Source organism: Spea bombifrons, chromosome 2 (assembly GCF_027358695.1).
Source record: "Spea bombifrons isolate aSpeBom1 chromosome 2, aSpeBom1.2.pri, whole genome shotgun sequence".
In the NCBI taxonomy this organism is placed as follows: Eukaryota; Metazoa; Chordata; class Amphibia; order Anura; family Pelobatidae; genus Spea; species Spea bombifrons.
In genome coordinates, this window is record NC_071088.1 from 39756218 (window position 1) to 39775225 (window position 19008).

The 19008-nt window shown below is 40.4% G+C and overlaps 2 protein-coding genes across 3 annotated transcripts in view; both read right to left on the minus strand.

Annotated features, from left to right (window-relative positions):
- Nucleotides 1-3209, minus strand: part of TRAF3IP3 (TRAF3 interacting protein 3) — a 32497-nt gene extending 29288 nt beyond the window's left edge. Inside the window, exon 1 of one of the 2 annotated variants that reach the window (XM_053457589.1) lies at nucleotides 3072-3209. The gene's annotated coding sequence lies outside the window, so the exon portion shown is untranslated. Of the gene's footprint in view, nucleotides 1-806; nucleotides 906-3071 lie in introns of those variants that run through there. The other variant, XM_053457590.1, reaches the window with a different exon arrangement.
- Nucleotides 3210-5934: 2725 nt separating this feature from the next.
- On the minus strand, nucleotides 5935-17149 carry LOC128475124 (11-beta-hydroxysteroid dehydrogenase 1-like). Its single transcript, XM_053457601.1, has 6 exons — nucleotides 16993-17149; nucleotides 11812-11942; nucleotides 10707-10818; nucleotides 9955-10140; nucleotides 8523-8666; nucleotides 5935-7048 (listed from the first exon to the last, which is right to left on the minus strand). Exons 1-6 carry the CDS (start codon nucleotides 17078-17080, stop codon nucleotides 6825-6827), a joined length of 885 nt encoding a protein of 294 aa, XP_053313576.1. The 5' UTR covers nucleotides 17081-17149; the 3' UTR covers nucleotides 5935-6824.
- Nucleotides 17150-19008: the final 1859 nt, after the last annotated feature.

Here is a 19008-nt window from a genome sequence, read left to right on the forward strand (position 1 = left end):
ATATGGTTATTCACATGGTTATGGGGTAACTTGAAAAATACTGTATTTTTTTCTGCACAATTTTATTTATAAACTTGCTTTTTTGGATTCTGTGATATACTCATGTTCACCAAACATTCTGAGCTCCTTGACAAAAAGGGAGATCAGCAGAGGAAAGAGGGACAAAGAGATGTGGGATGCACAGAAGGACACTTGGAATGTATGAATTAGTATAAATTATGTGCAATAATTAATAATATCAAGTAGTCAAATTGTTTCCTGAAATAATTAATATTCAATAAAAAATGTTAAACAATGCAATAAAGTTGAAAATATTGGCACACGTATTTTGGTAGGTCACTGTTTTTGTATGTGAAGTATATATGTACCATATATGGTTAATAAGAACAGGTAAACTGGGTATATTGGTATTAGCCAACCATAGGAGCGTTTCTGGAACCACAAAATGCTCATTCGCATATTGGATAAGGCGCTAAAACAGAATATAGTGGGAAAGCGGTGTGCTTCACTGCCTGCACACATACAATAAACAAGTCCATGCAAGTAGTCATGCCAGTTAAACATTACAGTTAAAAATAAATAGTATACATTATGGCTTCAATTTATTGCCTGTCCTAGTATTTGTTGATGGTATTATTATTATTTTCTAAGATATCGGCTGAAATATTATTTTGTGTTTCAATAAGTTGATTGTTTAATTTAATTGAACTATTATGCTTAGGCTTTTGCTAAACAAAAAGCGCTAGTAAAACATTTTAAAAAATAGCAATCTTCAAATTGACAAAAAGACGCAGTTACACACTCACCGTAAAAGTTCACAGATGCAGAGGATCTGAAGTATCCCTGTGTCACTTAACCAAAGCTAGGTGTCAGTGCACCACTTGCACCCAGCAAGTTTCCTTAAGTCTATTATCTGTTGACACCAGACCACCAGCATCTTAACTTTCAGCATGAGCTAGCACTTTTACTACCACTGATAACCATCCCAGGGCTTGACATATCTAAAAAATGAAGTTGAACAGGCAAAATAACAGAGGAAAAGCAAAACAGCGTGGGAGTGCATGGCGTTTAAACCAGAGAAAAAATGTTCGTGTATTAACACCATTGATAAGTGAGTCACTGACTCATTTATGCAAAAAACCTGGCGGCATACTGTACCTGGCTGCCCCCTTGAGCTGGTGAATCTAAAATTTTAAACAGAAGTTTGTAGAGCGTCGCACAAAAAACCTATTTTGTATAAATATATATATATATATATATATATATGTATAGCATTTGCTTGATTATAAGACGACCCTAATTATGAAAAAAAGAACAAAAAATATAAGACTACCCCATAGGAAAAAAGTTCTACTAGTACATTTTAATTCACATGTAAACTTTTTTTTCATATTTAATAAAAACTATGTTTGAGAAAAATGCATTTCTTGTTTTTATTTTCTTTTATTTGCCAACCTGCCCCCCACTTATTCACATCTGCCTCCCCCAGCTTCACACTCTGCCCCCCAGATATGCCTTATACCCACCTGTTTGCCACTCTGCCCCCCAGATATGCCTTATAACCCCCTATTTGCCACTCTACCAATGCATCCCCAGACTTGTCCCCTGTGCTTCAGACTCTCTGAACATCTGCGCGATGCACGTACACATCCTCCTGGGGATTCTATGACTGAGAACCGGAAGGTCATGTCACGCTGTGCTCCGTCATAGAAGACCCAACGTAAGTGCCGACAGCAGCGGAGGTTGTCTGTGAGCATCGCGCAGATGTCCTCTGGCTACCAGAGAGGAGGATCCAGGTCCACTGCAGCGCTGCGGGGGATCTGGATCTTAGTCTTATAGTCAAACTTCTAAAAAAAACATTTTTCTCAATCATAGTTTTCATTAAATATGAGAAATAGTTTACATGTGAATTAATATTTAATAGTAAAACATTTTTCCTATAGCGTAGTCTTAAATTCAGGCTTTTTCTTTTTTCCTAAATTAATATTCAAATTTTGGGGGGTCGTCTTATAATTGAGCAAATATGGTAATTCTTCTTTTGACGATTTACTCACAAAACAGTATAATGTATGTATAATACAGCTGTGCAATATCAATTACAAGATCAAAAAGACTAGAACATACGGCTATAACTATGAAAAATGTAAGTTACAAATATAAAGATGCAAATTCAAGGTTTGAATGCTTACAATAAGATTATGGGAGCTATTAATCCTACATAGATTCTAAGCATACACAAGTTATGATAAACTCAGTGGACAGGGCCAGAAATATTGCAGGAAGGGCTAGCCCCAACCACTTTATATTTCTTTTTTTTTTGTTTCCTTATTTTTATTGTAGACATAACGTTTACAATACTTTGATATAGAAAACAGCAATCAGAACTGTACACTGTGGCACTTTATATTTATATGGGAGCTGAAGGGGGAAATGGCCATGGGCAGGGAATGGGGTGTGCCTAAGCATGGCTCCTGGGACCCAGAGATTTCAGCCATGAACTGGAGCACAAAGCATTAAGGGGGTAATCTGCCTCTAATAGGGTGATCTGCCTCTGATAAAGTGGCCCTGGGCTATCACTACTTCACACCTTTCTTCTTAAGAATAGTACGCCACTGTCTGGTGACCCATACTACTAGTCCTGAGACCGGCCATGGAAAGCTGCTAGTATATTGAATGGAGGGTGGGGTGAAACCCACGGTTGGAGAGATACACCGTATAGTTTTACTGATCACTAGCAATCCAAAAGTCAGCACTGGCCATTATGGGTGATTATTATGCACACATATTATTATGCACACATAAAAAGCATATAAATATCTATTCACACATTTGGACCCCACCTGGAACTTTACTTTTGAGAGAAACACAGAAGAAAATGAATATTTGCCAAAACAGGAAAGTATTTTTAAGCCTTAGTACCACAGATGTCTTCACTTGCCTCATAAAAAAACCCACACATATGTAACTCCAGTTTAAGAAGCTTAAATAATATAAACAAAGCTACAATAGAAATAAATGAAAATATAAACTGTTTAGTTAATGGAACAAAGAAATAGGGTAGCAGCCATTACCTGTGCACTACAGTTCAGCAAATCAGTGAATAATCTGTCTGTGGTATGAACTGGAGAAGATAATTCATTGAAGAAGACTCACATAGGTTCAACACCATGGGCTTCTGGCACTTTTTGTGTGCTGTTTTTTTTCCCTCTGAAACAGGAAATTAAGAAAGCCACAGCATCAGTCTTTCCGCCTCTTCTCTTTTGCTCTTTTTTCACACTGACTCCTCTGCTATGGTGACAATAATACTTTCTTGTTTAGTTGACTATTTGGCTGCCACAGTGATTTTAAATGTTCAGGTGCTTGCAATTTTATGGTAAAAACAAAATTATACTGATTTTAAATCATTTTGCACAAGTGACCCTAATTAAAAGGCCCAATGACCTTCTCTCAGCGGTTTAATGACCATACCATTTTGGTACCCGACTACCCAGAGCCTACCCTTGTGGGGTGCAGTTGACTCTGACCCTCTGACATTGTGGGGAGCACTCCCATATAAAGTCTCCAAATTTAATCCTGTATATGGCAATAAAAGCGTATTTGAGCTCCTCGGGAAACTTGCTTTCAGGGAATATACTGTATAGTTTAGGAAGTTATTTTTATGTTTATTGGTAGTTTTAACTCCCAGATACTGAAGTGTATTCTCCTGGTTCAGCTGAATAAAAGGCAAAACTGCTTTGCACTCTCCTGATTTTTTGAAGTCAGTGTGGGTCAAGGATGCAGATGCCAGGTCAGGTCGCAGATGCCAAGTGAGAGTCCCTGCACATGGGCAGGATTGTGCTTAGATATCAACTGGAGACAGACAGCTTTTGCTGCTTCAAGTTACAGATGGCTCTGTAGCATTAGACTTTCTCTTGGCGCCATCTGTAGACACAACTGCAAGATGCATGGAGTCTTAGAACAAGGTCACAGCAATGGGGTTTGGACAGCATGCGGCAGCGGAGTCTGGAACGGGCAGAGGGCAACAGGGTCTGAGGAACCTAGGTAATGTACAAGAGGAACAATAGCACAGTACCGAAGGATAATAAGAAAGGAGAATCAAAGTCCATGCAAAGAGGTCTGAGTCCAGATGATAAGGCAAACCAGGAATGTTGTCAAACCCCATGCCAGGAGCCAAAAGCAGATCATCAGCTATGATGCAGAAATATGTTTTTTTTATCAGCTATACGCTTCAAAGGATATACTGAAATATTAATATAGAAGATTCTTCTTGAATGAGTGTTACCAGTTATCTGGAAATAAACATTACGGAGTGAGAGCTTTCGTTGTTACTGTATGTGTATATATATATATATATATATATATATATATATATACTAAACCAATAAATCTAATGATAAACAGTTGTCTTAAAAAAAAAAGGATCCAAATCTCCTCCCAAAAATTTTTTGCAGTAGCAAATGTTTTGATTCTGTTATGTCTGATGTATTTCATTTATTAGGGCCTTTTAACAGTTTTGCTTTCTGGCATTTTAATACTAATAATATGATAAAAAGAAAATGTTAAAAAGAAAATGTTTTATAGTTATTTGTATGGCAAATAGTGTGACTCGGGTATGTATAAAGGGTGCATGTGGGTACAAGGGCTCAACCGTGAGATAAACTATATGGGGCTGGTCTCCAAATGTTTCCAGGGCTGCTTTTCATTACCAGTTCCGGCCCTGCTCGCTGATATGCCTTATACCCCCTATATGCCACGAAGGTCATGTCACGCCGGTGCTCCCTCATAGAAGCACGGCAGAAGTGCCAGCAGCAAAAATGAAATTGATGAAAAAGGATATTATGTACTATGTATGTTGCCGTTTCAATATGTATTATGTTTTATGTATGTTGCATATTGCTGAGCACTTTGGGTAAACACTACTTAAGACAGGAAATGATCTGGTCAGTATGCCTATGACAGTCATAGGCATACTATGAATAAATATCAGAGTTGATATTTATTCTCTCTGGTGTTGTGGACCCAAATCCTCTTTATGATATTGAACATTGTTGATGGTGGAGGCATTGAGAGGTTACACAATGTGGAAGTGTATGATAATACATATTGAGGATTGAGGTGGGATGTTTCTCGTTATGAATTTTATTCAGATATAATGTAGGTTGTTGATTTGTTTCTGTTCTGTGTGATATATGTGTCGTAGTGCACAATAATACCTAGAGTATTACTAGGTAGAGGCACTTCCAAATTAATATATATTAACCCCTAACTCTCAACTATGCAGAGGCCAGGATCTCCGTAGGTGCCAGCAAAGATGTCAGGGCCAAGGAAAACGGTGTTATACACTAGACCTGTGCATGGAAATGATGGAGAGGCTTTGTTCTGTTGCACCGTGCCAGCCACCTTCTCCGCTTATCTGTCTGCATTATTCTGTCCTCAGAATAGGTTGGAGCCCCAAAGGGACAGCCTCTCGCCCATTTCTCCAGTCAAGGGAGTAGATGTGCTCTGAGTCTCCACCCTTTTGCAGAAGCACTCCAGGAGACCTAGATAACAAAGCATATAGCGAGGAGAAGTGACCAAGAAAGAAGAATAGAAAACAAGCGAAAAAACATGAAGATACAAGGGGAGCTGCGGAAAAGATACAGGCACATAAGTGGTTTGTGGAGGGAGACATTGAGATGGAGCGTGAGAGAGTGAATGAGGGTGAGCGACAACCAATTTTTATTTCCGAATTTTCCTTCCGAATTTCATCTCAACTGAAAGGGCAGGAAACAATATCTGTTGTTCAATAATGAAAATCTGTCCAAATAATTTATGGTCCTTTAGCACAGGTCTATTACACACTATACAGCTACAAGCTGTATTTAGTGTGTAAATATACTTTTATTTATTACGTGTCACAATTTACATCTGCTGGTATAAATGAGAAACATGTAATAAGAATGTGTATGCTTACCCACTCTGATTTTATTACCCATACAAAGTTTTACCCTTCAGTTTGTGAACACATGATCTTTATAATAGAATACAGGGAAATAAAAGCATCAGTAACATATTCACACATATTGTGAGAATAATTTTGATTTCAATGCCTTTTGTTTTATGTATGTGTTGATTTATGAGACTGCTTATTAGTTACTTCATCTCTTTGATGCAGAAGAAAATAGAAAACCAATTTTGTATACAACAAGATCCAGCAAATTTCACTTCTACATATAATTAACTAAATCTCACCAGCTGTTCCTATTAATTTACATATTCACTGTATTTAATGATTAGGGAGAGTTACTAGGGAAATCTGACATAGATCATTTTTTGTATCCCAGCTACTACAATGTAGTATTTGGTGTTCAACATCAGAAATTGAAAATTACATGGCTTTGTAGTATAATCTACATAACTAGCACCTTAAAAGATATACCCCAGTCATCATATGAATTTTAATGGAAATGATAGCCAAGCGTCCAATTTAAATTAGAACTTGTAAATGCATTACGCAGTTGCCTTTTCTCCCCATTTTCTTAGCGTCAAACAGTCAAATATATGTACAAAATACGGACCATGGAGGGGATGCTGCACCGCAGATCTGGAGCTGCAGCTAATATGCATTCCTCTTTTTTGGGGCTACACAGGGGAACTGGAGTGCCATTTTAAATTGTTATGTGGCTGTTTCATCTGGGGCTCAAATTTGTCATGCACAGTGATATTATAGCCAATTTGTATGTTAAACCAAGCTTTAAAAGTATTTTAAATATTCTAAATATAACAACATTGTTTTGACATTGAAGTCGATGTTAATAACTGTTAAGTAGGAGTTGGCAGGACAATCATTTTGTCTGCTCGACTTTCTCCACGTCATAGTTTTTCAAGACAAGGTACTCTAGAAATTCTGGAGCCCAATCTCGAAGGAGAAGTGGAATCTTGGTGGCTTCATACTTATAGTAGACCTCCCTTTTTCGCAGGGTACCTCCTTTAATGATTTCCAAGGCACACTCTTCCTTTGGAGCAGCTGGCTGCTGGATCACCTTTGACACAGTATTTATAGCTGAATCTGCAAAAAGTGTATTTTTATATAATTCAAACAAAAGCACATAATAGCAGTATAAATGGTTGTATTGTAAATCTGTAGAAATCTTAATTTACCAGCACCATTTTTAGCACAATTCTATATCTGATTCAATAGTCCCATATCACATCAAGTAACACACACACATAAATATATACATATATATATGTGTGTGTGTCCAGGGTGGTAATAAGTATAACTTCCAGTCCTCAGACACTTTTACATAAGACTTGTTCCTATGGTGCCTAATCTGAAAATTCAGCTGTAATTAGTGATAGAAATATAGAATTTGATGGCAGATAAGAACCATTTGGCCATCTACTTTGCCCTTAGATGAAGTGCTTGTCCAATCCACTGATTATCACCATCATATTTGGGTTTTTTATGGATTAACAGGAGGTTCTTTATTTATTAAATATCTTGTACATTAAGATATAACTGGATTAAGCACTTTAAATATGTTGATGAAATTTGTAGGGAAACCATACAAACTATTTAGTTATTTATAGAGGAAGATGGTCAGCAAGCATTAACTACAGTCTACTTCTTTAGCATGCAGCCATACCACCAATAGCTTCTCCTGTATTTCACAATAACATACCTGCCAATTGTGCTGGTGGGGTCATGGCTTGGTTGGAAAGATCCACTGATCTCCCCTGACCAGCCCAGGAAGCTGCAAAATCAATAGAGGTCTGCCTTGTTTCAACCAAGACCTCCACTGCATGTGGCCACATTGTTTCCCCACAGGCCGCAGGTCGCAATGGGTGGACAGTCATTTGCACTGTCCACACTCCTTCCACCTAATGGGTGCTTAGAATGACCATCTACCCTCTACCAGGGGGCATAGGTAAGAATGGGAGGTAGGTAGGGGTTTCTAATGTATTTTAATTTCAATATTTACAGTAACTATCCCCTTCCCTCCAGGTATGGAGGGGGCACATGATGGGGTCAATGCCCCCCCAAACAGTCTTTTGAATGATTTAATCCCCATTCCAATGGGCAGGCGCATTGATGCCCCTAAAAGGTATATTATCAATCATTTCAACTTCCCCATTCCATCAGGAACAGGATAGGGGCATAGGATGGGGTCTCACACTTTAATTTAGTTACCCACGATTGATTTAATAACCCCCAACACCACACAATAAGGGATAAATCATTGGGAGCCACATGGGTTTTGTATTATTTTAATATAAGTGTTTGAATGAAGGGGGAATGCGCATGCCACTTGCAAATTTACATTTTAACCCCTTAAGGACAATGGGCGCTCCCTAAACCCATTAGGTACCCATTAGGGCTTTGTCATTAAGGGGTTAATTCATGTTGCATTGATTTTAATCTAAATGACACAATTTATACATTATGTCCAAATGTGTTGAAATACATTCATTTTTATTTAGTACACCACATTGAGACAGAGACAACATGGAATGCTTTTTGGAAAAGTTTAAAAGCTTACCTGTGTCTATATAACTTAAGACGCATAGTGTGACCGACACGTTGGTTTTCTGCTGCTTAAATTCCATGCGTAATGAGCTGAAAAAGCCATCTAGGGCAAACTTGGTGGTAGAATATGGAACAGTAAGTGGCAAGCCAACTTTACCTGTATAAAGAAGGATACGATCCTTACATTTTTACCTCAAAAGAACGGCACGAAATACAAATATTTTTCAAACGCCATGCCTCTAGGGCCAGCCTTCCTAGAAGATGCAATATTGCAAAGAAATCACTTTACAAGCTCACCTCTAATTTACACAGGCATCTGAGATTTTTAATTTTATTAAGAGGGAGGTTACAGAAGAGCTGTAGTTTTCATTTATTTTTTACACATAACTAATGGCCGAATGTACAAATCTTTGCAGCTAAATGGCTGTTCTGGACTTCCCTAGTTCGTAGTTAGATTAGTGAAGTGATATCAAGAACCATACATGTTAGTCTTACAGGAGAAGTGTTTGCATTTCGTAATGCAAAGTATAACACCATCTCCATTTTTCTCTTTGCCTATGCAATGCGGTGACAATAGTTGTATAACCTTAAATAAAAGACACACAATAATGACTCCAGACGATTTTGGAATTTAGAAATGGCCGTGGTCTTCATTTACCTAAATGCCGCAACGTTCTATATTAAAAACCGATAAACAGAGAAATCAGTTATTCAGCAAATAAACTACCTAACTACATTAAGCCTGCTGAAGGTCCCAATTTAGTATTATAAAACCTCTGACCACACGCCAGATACCACTGGTCGTTCCACAACACAGCGGAAACCATGTCACCTTACTGACATCATCATAAACAACATCTAACCATGATCCTGGCATTAACCCCTTGTGAATTTGCCACCTAACACTTCTAAAGGGACTCTTCAGCGCAACTGAATGGCCAGTACCCTAGAACAGGGAGGGCTGGCAGGAACCTTCTGGCAGCTGGTAGGAAACTCTTCATAGGGTTGATTGGTGTAAAGAGGATGTGTCTTAGCATTATAACCCTTTTATAATAGCATTTCCTGCTTTCATTCTCGCTATCGGTATGGTGGGTTAGGGGAGAGCAGGGAAAGGGAGAGGCACCTCCATTAATGCAGGCAGGGTTATGTAACCCCATCTGCTAGTCGCTACAGGGGTCTCTTTTCTATTAAAAAAAATGAGATATTTGCTTTGGAGTAAAACCAACCTCATGTAAGAAACTTTTCAGCTATCCTCTTGGGATTCTGGTTTCATTAAAATCATTTGTAGTGAGTTGCAAGTGGTTCTCCACTGCAAGGGGGGCTCCAGTGTACAAAATATTTTTGTATCACCATGATGTCATATTTCAGGATTATTAAGGCAAGTCAGGAGTGTATAAGGCAAGTCAGGAGTGTGACAGGTCAGGAAGGTGTTTTACAATTTTTACCAGCAAAAGATGAGACAACCACCACATTCCCGTTGCTCTTTTTCAACATTGGGAGAGCTGCCACCGTCATGGTTGCATAACTTAGCACATTAATTTCCAATAAATCGCGTACATGGTCCACATCTCCGTCAAAGTAATTAAAGTATGTGTATCCAATATGGTTGAGGATTAGCATGTCCAGTCCATCTATTTGGGAAAAGAAAACAGAAATTATTAAATTTAGTTTTATATTAAACCTGGAGGATAAGTAGCTCTTATTTCCTAACACGTGTTGAATAAAGTTAAGAAGATGCAATCACTGATATAATATTTAATCTGGACCAATCGATTAGACTATCTACCTCTCTAATGCCTGAAGTTTATAACAAAGACATATTGGGCTGGATTAATTGCCATAGATAAGTGCACATTACAAGTTGTTTAATAGCAAATCTGTCACAGACTGCAATGAGAAAAAATGAGAGATTTATTGCCAGATTCATTAACTAGGACAAAATATACATATATGTTTCTTTTAAACCTCAATCTGTTCTATTGTAGCCTATGGGAAGATAGCTAACCAATTACTTTTGTAGGATTTGTCTCTGGCATTGAATCCTGACCATTGGGCGAGAAGGTTACATCTGTCAAGTGAACATCCAAAGTTTAGGCACTGACAAACTAGGGAGAAAAATGACACAAACAGGCCGTTTGGGGCAAATATGGCACTCGCAAGCTGTTTTAGAACCCTGGTTTCACATCATATCAGATACCAAATAAACGTTCTGCTTCCTGGACAACTTGCTTGGCGAAAGTCATGTTGTCCATGCTTCCAGGAATGTAATATGCAGAAGCTGCACCCAACTGTTTACATTTTTCAACCACCTAAAATGAAAAACAAACAAACAAAAAACAAAACATTATTTCATGTCACTAGGCAAGGCTGGGTCCTATGATAACCAAACAGGAACTCACATTGTGCTGATGACCAGTGAGGCAAGCAGTTGTACAGACTCCTTGTGACATGATGTTTTACTCCGCTAAGTGACAGGAGCTTTTTTGCCATTTTTAGCATATTTTGGTTCACTCATGATTTCCGTGCATAGTGGAGCTTTTTCTTTCCTTATAGCATTTAGTATGAATTAAATGTAAAAAAACCCAAAAAACAATAAAATAGAAAAAAATACTTAAGATTTCTTCCACAAATTCGGTTCCACATTATTTTTTAGGGATTTCTTTTATGTAGTTATGTATATACTACTACTTTTATATATATATATATATATATATATATATATAATTTGAACTTATATCTGCGTCATACTTACTCTTTACTGGTGATCCTTTTGAGGTCTTTAAAGATCTTAGGGATATCTCTTGGAACTGGTACCCCTTATGATGTCATGGTAACATCACTGGAGTCTATAATTTTTTATTTTACTTTTTTTATATTTAACTTTTAAAAATAAATTTTATTTTTCTATATTTCTTCATTTTTGTTAAAATATTGGGGGTTACGTCATGGTTTTGGGCCTAGTGGCATATGGAATTTATATCCAGCCCTGTCCTGGAGCTCCTTAAAAGTGAAAGATGTGGAAAGAACCATGTGAATCAAACCCCTGTACTCTTAAGTTCCACAGTACATGACTGTATATTTAGAACTTAACGAAAAATATGTATTCTTCAGTTGCGAAAAAACATTCTACATGTGTGGGTTTTCCTTAATAATTTAAAATTTTGATTAATACAATAAAATAATATATACTATTCAGTTTATAAGAAAATATGGACCATAATTTTCTTTTAATACATGCATGCTTAATTAAAAATGTATTTTTTTAGATTTTTTTCTGTAAATTGTAAGGGCTGGAATATTACCTTTTTCAGCTTCTCTTCTGTTCGGGCAGTAATCAAGACATGAGATCCCATCTGTGCCAAATGGTATGCCATCTGCTCTCCAATGCCAGAACTGGCCCCTGTAACTATCACCCTCTTCCCCTTTAGCATTGCTGGTGGATGAACAGAGAATGATAGAAGATAACTAGACTGTATCCAGTAAAAGCAAATGTATAAATAAGACATATAATGCTCCCTGTGTTGGTAGTGGCACAAAAATCTCAGGAGGAAATTCTACACCTCAGTTCTGGAGCAGTTTTTTACTTTAACAGGTTGAAGAATTCATATTGAAATGCATAAAAAGTAATTTAGTATGTATTCTTCATTGCTGGTGCTTCACGAGACACAAGTATTTTATTTGATTATCCCAGTCTACAGTAAGATAAATGTTTAACTAGGATTCACCTATTATTGGCTTGAATGTGCTCATGGTCCAAGGTAAACATAAATGGCAGGGTCGTAACTAGACGCCTCAGGGCCCGGGTGCGAGAATCTGTTAAGTAAATTCTGGACCAAAACATTCAGGGTTCACTTAGCCAAAACCGAAAATGGCCCCCACCTTTAAAAATAATAATAAAAACTCACATTTTTAATAAAAGTAGGTAACACACAACTGGACAAAATTAGCAATATGACTTGGCAACCAGTAAATGCTGGCAACCCAGGCAACCAGTAAATGCTGGTACCTAGGCATGATGGGACTGTGCTCGCTGTGATTGCTGTTAGCAATCACACTCCTATCATGCCAAGTCAGCCAGTACATGCTGGTACAGGGTGGCTGTAAGTGATGTGCAGACCCCATACTGCTGGCAGCATCACTACACAAGGGGGGCAGCTAGCTAGGTTTCAGCATGTACTGGCTGACTTGGCATGATAGGAGTGTGATTGCTAACAGTAGTCACAGTCCCATCATGCCTAGGTTCCAGCACTTACACATCCATCCAGTAAATGCTGGAACCTAGGCATGATGGGACTGTGATTGCTGTTAGCAATCACACTCCTATCATGCCAAGTCAGCCAATACACCCTGGTACAGGGTGGCTGTAAGTGATGTGCAGACCCCATACTGCTGGCAGCATCAATACACAAGGGGGGCAGCTAGCTAGGTTTCAGCATGTACTGGCTGACTTGGCATGATAGGAGTGTGATTGCTAACAGCAATCACAGTCGCATCATGTCTAGGTTCCAGCACTTACACATCCATCCAGTAAATGCTGGAACCTAGGCATTATGGGACTGTGATTGCTGTTAGCAATCACACTCCTATCATGCCAAGCCAGCCAGTACATGCTGGTACAGGGTGGCTGTAAGTGCAGACCCCATACTGCTGGCAGCATCAATACACAAGGGGGGCAGCTGGCCAGGTTTTTAGCATGTACTGGCTGACTTGGCATGATAGGAATGTGATTGCTAACAGCAATCACAGTCCCATCATGCCTAGGTTCCAGCACTTACACAGCCATGCTATCACACACACACACACACTCATTTATTCATATAATCATTCATTCACAGATTCATTCCCTCAATCACACACACTCATTCAAACACCCTCCCCACCCCCTTACCTGCACTGCAGCTCCTTGATGCTTACAGACTTCAGCAGGGGGCGCGGCCTCCCTCTGCCTTCTCTGCTAAAGCACAGAGGAAGTAGGATGTCACATGAACTCCGCTTCCTCTGTGCAGTAGTGATGGGAAGTTCGGATCATTAAAGTGAATCGGATCATTTCGATTCGTTCACTGAAATGATCCGATTCATGATCCGGATCTTCGGATCACTCAGTGTGCCTGCACGGAGTTACTGTTTTCCAGTAACTCCGTGCAGGCACACTAACAATTGGCCCCGCCCCTTTCATTATGAATCCTCCCCCCTGCCTCCAGTGATGTCAATGAAGGCAGAGAGTCGTTCAAAGATTCGGATCTTACAGGGATCCGAATCTTACAGTTATCCGGATCACTGTAAGATCCGGATCACTGTAAGATCCGGATCACTGTAAGATCCGGATCATTGTAAGATCCGGATCATTGTAAGATCCGGATCTTTGAACGACTCTCTGCCTTCATTGGCATTCTAATCATTCAGAGAATATCACCATACTGTTATAAATAATACATTAATAATCACTGCCCCCAGGATTTACATTCCCCTTTACCTGCAACTGCACCTTAAGCTAACTTTATTAAATTAATTAAATTAACCCTCACCATTAAATTAACCCTAAACACCCCATAAACCATGACTGCCCCTAAAATTAACCCTTAACACCCCATCAACCATGACTGCCCCTAAAATTAACCCTTAACACCCCATTAACCATAACTGCCCCCAAATTAACCCTAAACACCCCATTAAGCATAACTGCCCCCAAATTAACCCTAAACACCTCATTAAGCATAAATGCCCCTAAATTAACACTAAAGACCCCATTAAGCATAACTGCCCCCAAATTAACCCTAAACATCTCATTAAGCATAACTGCCCCTAAATTAACACTAAAGACCTCATTAAGCATAACTATCCCCAAATTAACCCTAAACACCTCATTAAGCATAACTGCCCCTAAATTAACACTAAAGACCCCATTAAGCATAACTGCCCCCAAATTAACCCTAAACACCTCATTAAGCATAACTGCCCCCAAATTAACCCTAAACACCTCATTAAGCATAACTGCCCCTAAATTAACACTAAAGACCCCATTAAGCATAACTGCCCCTAAATTATCCCTAAACACCCCATTAAGCATAACTGCCCCTAAATTAACACTAAAGACCCCATCAACCATACCAATTTATTAGGTAATTTATCTGGAGTACATGCAATTAATTTAGGGGCAGTTATGGTTAATGGAGTATTTAGGGTTAATTTCAGGGGCCGTTATGGTTAATGGGGTCTTTAGGGTTAATTTCAGGGGCCGTTATGGTTAATGGGATCTTTACGGTTAATTTCAGGGGCAGTTATGGTTGATGGGGTATAAGGGTTAATTTTATGCTGATGACTGAGGGTTAATTTAATTAATTTAATAAAGTTAACTGTAGGTGCAGTTATAGGTAAAGGGGGGCAAACTCAGGGGAATCTAAATCCTGGGGGCAGTGTGAACATTATTAATGTATTTATTTATAAAAGTATGGTATCAGTAATATTCTCTGAATGATTCGAATCTCTGTAAGATTCGGATCCTTGTAAGATCCGGATCCCTGTAAGATTCGAATCATTCGACTCTTCGGATCATTCGACTCTTCGGATCATTCGACTCTTCGGATCATTCGACTCCTTGGATCATTCGACTCCTCGGATCATTCGACTCCTCGGATCATTCGACTCTTTGAACGAGTCTCTGACTCTATAAGTCATCGTTCCTGTGTGAATTAACGAGCTGTAACCTGACCCCAGAGTCTGTGTCTGAGTGCTCTGCAGATGACTCACAGCTCTAGGATCAGGTTACAGCTGCATGATTCACAGACTGAACCGCTACAAATGAATCGTTCAGTCTAGTGAACCGGTTCATCCGGATCACTAAAAAGAACCGGATCAAATGAACGATTCGTTCATGATCCGGACATCACTACTGTGCAGTCCAGAAGACCCTCCCATAAGTAAGTAGCAGGGCTTGAGGTGCGGCTCACGTAAGATCGGTTGCCCTGGCTGCCGATCTTACGCGGGCCGCACCTCGAGGTCTCGCGGGCCGCATGTTGGACGCCCCTGCCTTATTTTAAAAAAAAAAAACTGAAAAAAGATTTCGGGCGGCCCCTTGGCTTGGGCCCCCTGCCGCCAGGGCCCGATTTCGGCCGGCCCCTTGGCTTGGGCCCCCCTGCCGCCGGGGCCCGGTCGCAGTCGCGACCCCGGTAGTTCCGCCACTGATAAATGGGTTAAAAGCACTGCTACAGCCTGTGTTCAAGGTTAGTATTATGAGCAAGGTGTATCCGTGACTCCTGGTATCAGCAATGGGGGAGGGAATGATTTTATTATGTACACATTTTCAGTTTTATATGTTTTGTGCTTACCATTAAGCTATTCTTCACAGTGTGTTAAGTTACTGCCTAGAAGCAAGGCACAGTAATACAAAAGAGTCTGCTGACCTATGGACCTATGGAGTCCCAGACACGCTCTTCCAGAATAGCCCTGTCCCGTACCCACACGTATAAAGCCCTCCCCCATAAAAGAGTAATCTGTTTGACGATATAGTTTTGTTTTAATTTTGAAGTTGAGAAATCATATATATGTGTATATATTTAAATTGTACTTATTTTGTGATAGGTTAGTGGTGCATGTTATACAAGTAAACAATAACATGACCTACATATAAAGTTTTCCTCCAGATTGTTCTTGCAGGCCTTGACTGGCCATGGGGGCCAGTGGCAGGACAAACAATGCCCTGTGAATGTAGCTTAGATGGCTTACCTTGATAAGTAGTTAACTTAGAATGCAAGAAACTCTAGAGCATCACCCCAACATTTCAAGTCCCCAAAGCATTTGGGCCCATTAATTTGGGGCTTAGCTAGGTGTGGGCTAGTGCAGGGCCATCCACTTAACTTTGCCCTTTTCCCTCTGCCCTCAAAAGCAGGAAATAGGGTGTGCTCTGTGGGACAGTGCCTAAAATTGTGACTGTCCTGCTTCAAACAGGACACTTAGAACGTATGCATTCCTCTTCAATGAAGGAAAAAGAAGAGACTGACATAAATGGTAGGAGCTCTGTAGCTGCCCTCTCCCACCATGGTCCAATGACTCTTGCCACTGATTAACTGCTTGAAACAGCCAATCAATGACAGGAATGGGACTCATTAAAATCAATGATGTGATTTCCATGCATGCAGACTGGGGTCTGTGGCCAGTGCTGGAACTGATCGGTGAAAGTACCGTATATCACATGGATGGAGATGTGTTCGGCCAAAAAACCGTCAGATCTTCATTTGCAATAGGGAAACCATGAAAATTTAAAGGGACCACTCAGCGATTACACAAATTCAAGTTCATAAGATGGCTGGTGTATTCCTTTAAATATCCACGCCAATTATATGTCCACGATCAACAGGACATTCCCAATCTAGGACCCAAGAGACACAGATGCAAATTGACTAAAATCCAGCACTGGATCCGATGCAATAATCTGCTTGTTGTTTCTGTTGCAGGAAAAAGGAAAAAAAAAAACAGGAAACACTTACCAGGATCAAATCCATCGTCTCCGGAATAAAAATAAAATGCCACTAGTATTCCAATAAAAGCAACAATAACTTTGATCAGCAGAGACATATTTAAGACAGTGCAGCTACAGAGTGAACTATGAAACCTTAACTTTTACACCAACATTGCTGAGTGTTAAGAGGCAGGGTTCACATGTTACACGGGACAGGGGATTGGCTCTCTGCTGTTTGTAAAGTTATGACCTCCACCCTTATCAGTAACTCCTACTACACTACTACATATGGGGTGTACAATGTTCATGGCTGCTGCACAAAGGTGTGTTTTATGGAAAAGATTTGTATTATAGATAAAATATCTATATAGTGTTATCCACAGAAAAAAAAGTTTTGTGTATACTATAAGACCCTCCTAATTATTGAGTTTAGGTGTTTCAACCACGCCCATAGGTAAAAAGAGTATAAAACAGTGGACTGGACAACACCTGTGACCACTTATTTCCCCTTCTCCTCCTTATGTGTGAGCAGGGCCGGGCCTACAATGGAGCCAACTGGGGCAATTGCCCCAGGCGGCACTTTAGAAGGGGCGGCACTTTGCCGCCCCAAGCGGGTTTTTTTTGTTTTCTTTTTGAAGCGGAGGAGAGAGAGAGTGCACAATAATACCTAGAGCAGTGATGGCGAACCTATGACACGCGTGTCAGTGGTGACACGCGTAGCCATTTGGGGTGGCACGCGCAGGATTTCCTGCGATTCATCCTCGGCTCCTGCACGGCCGCCGAGGATGAAAGAATCTGCGCTGGAGGACCCGTTCCTCCAGCGCAGATTCTTTCATCCTCGGCGGCCGTGCAGGAGCCGAGGATGAATCGCAGGAAATCCTGCGCGTGTCACCCCCCCAAAAAAGGGGGGGGCGGTTACGTGCAGTAGCGTACCCAGCGGGGGGCGGTGCGGTGGAGGAGCAGGCTCGCAAGGGAGCGGTATCGGAGGTCTTTAACAGACCACCGGCTCCCTTGAGTGATTTTAAGCCGGTTCAAGGATCTCCCTTGAACCCGGCTTAAAATCACTCAAGGGAGCCGGAGGTCTGTTAAAGACCTCCGATACCGCTCCCTTGCGATCCGCGCGGCAACAGCTGTTGTGCGCCGGGGTTTGTTGGCAGATCCCGGCGCACAACACTGAAGCCGCGCCCACCGCTGTCCGTGCCCTCTGAACCCCGTGCCCTCGGAAGAAGAACTGAAGAAGAAGAGGAGCGAAGAGCAGGAAAAGGAGCTGTAAGGAGAAAAGAGGAAAGGTAGGAAAGCATACAGTGAGAGTGGATTGGTGTATGTGTGTGGATTGGTATGTGTGTGGATTGGTGTATGTGTGTGGATTGGTATGTGTGTGTGGATTGGTATGTGTGTGTGGATTGGTGTATGTGTGTGGATTGGTATGTGTGTGGATTGGTATGTGTGTGTGGATTGGTATGTGTGTGTGGATTGGTGTATGTGTGTGGATTGGTGTATGTGTCTGGATTGGTGTATGTGTGTGGATTGGTGTATGTGTGTGGATTGGTATGTGTGTGGATTGGTGTATGTGTGTGGATTGGTATGTGTGTGGATTGGTGTATGTGTGTGGATTGGTATGTGTGTGTGGATGTGTATGTGTGTGGATGTGTATGTGTGTGGATTGGTGTATGTGTGTGGATTGGTGTATGTGTGTGGATTGGTGTGTGTGTGTGGATTGGTGTATGTGTGTGGATTGGTGTATGTGTGTGGATTGGTGTGTGTGTGTGGATTGGTGTGTGTGTGTGGATTGGTGTATGTGTGTGGATTGGTATGTGTGTGGATTGGTGTATGTGTGTGGCTTGGTATGTGTGTGGATTGGTGTGTGTGTGTGTGGATTGGTGTGTGTGTGTGGATTGGTGTGTGTGTGTGGATTGGTGTATGTGTGTGGATTGGTGTGTATGTGTGTGGATTGGTGTATGTGTGTGGATTGGTATGTGTGTGTGGATTGGTGTATGTGTGTGGATTGGTATGTGTGTGGATTGGTGTATGTGTGGATTGGTAT

What these genes read in the sequence shown, in the direction of transcription:
- LOC128475124 (XM_053457601.1), bottom strand. Translation starts at nt 17,080, where the DNA reads ATGTCTCTGCTGATCAAAGTTATTGTTGCTTTTATTGGAATACTAGTG. An exon ending in CAGAAGAGAAGCTGAAAAAG is followed by an intron (nt 10,819 to 11,811) that starts GTAATATTCCAG and finishes TTTTCATTTTAG; the next exon opens with GTGGTTGAAAAATGTAAACA. An exon ending in CTTAAGTTATATAGACACAG is followed by an intron (nt 7,049 to 8,522) that starts GTAAGCTTTTAA and finishes CACTTTTTGCAG; the next exon opens with ATTCAGCTATAAATACTGTG.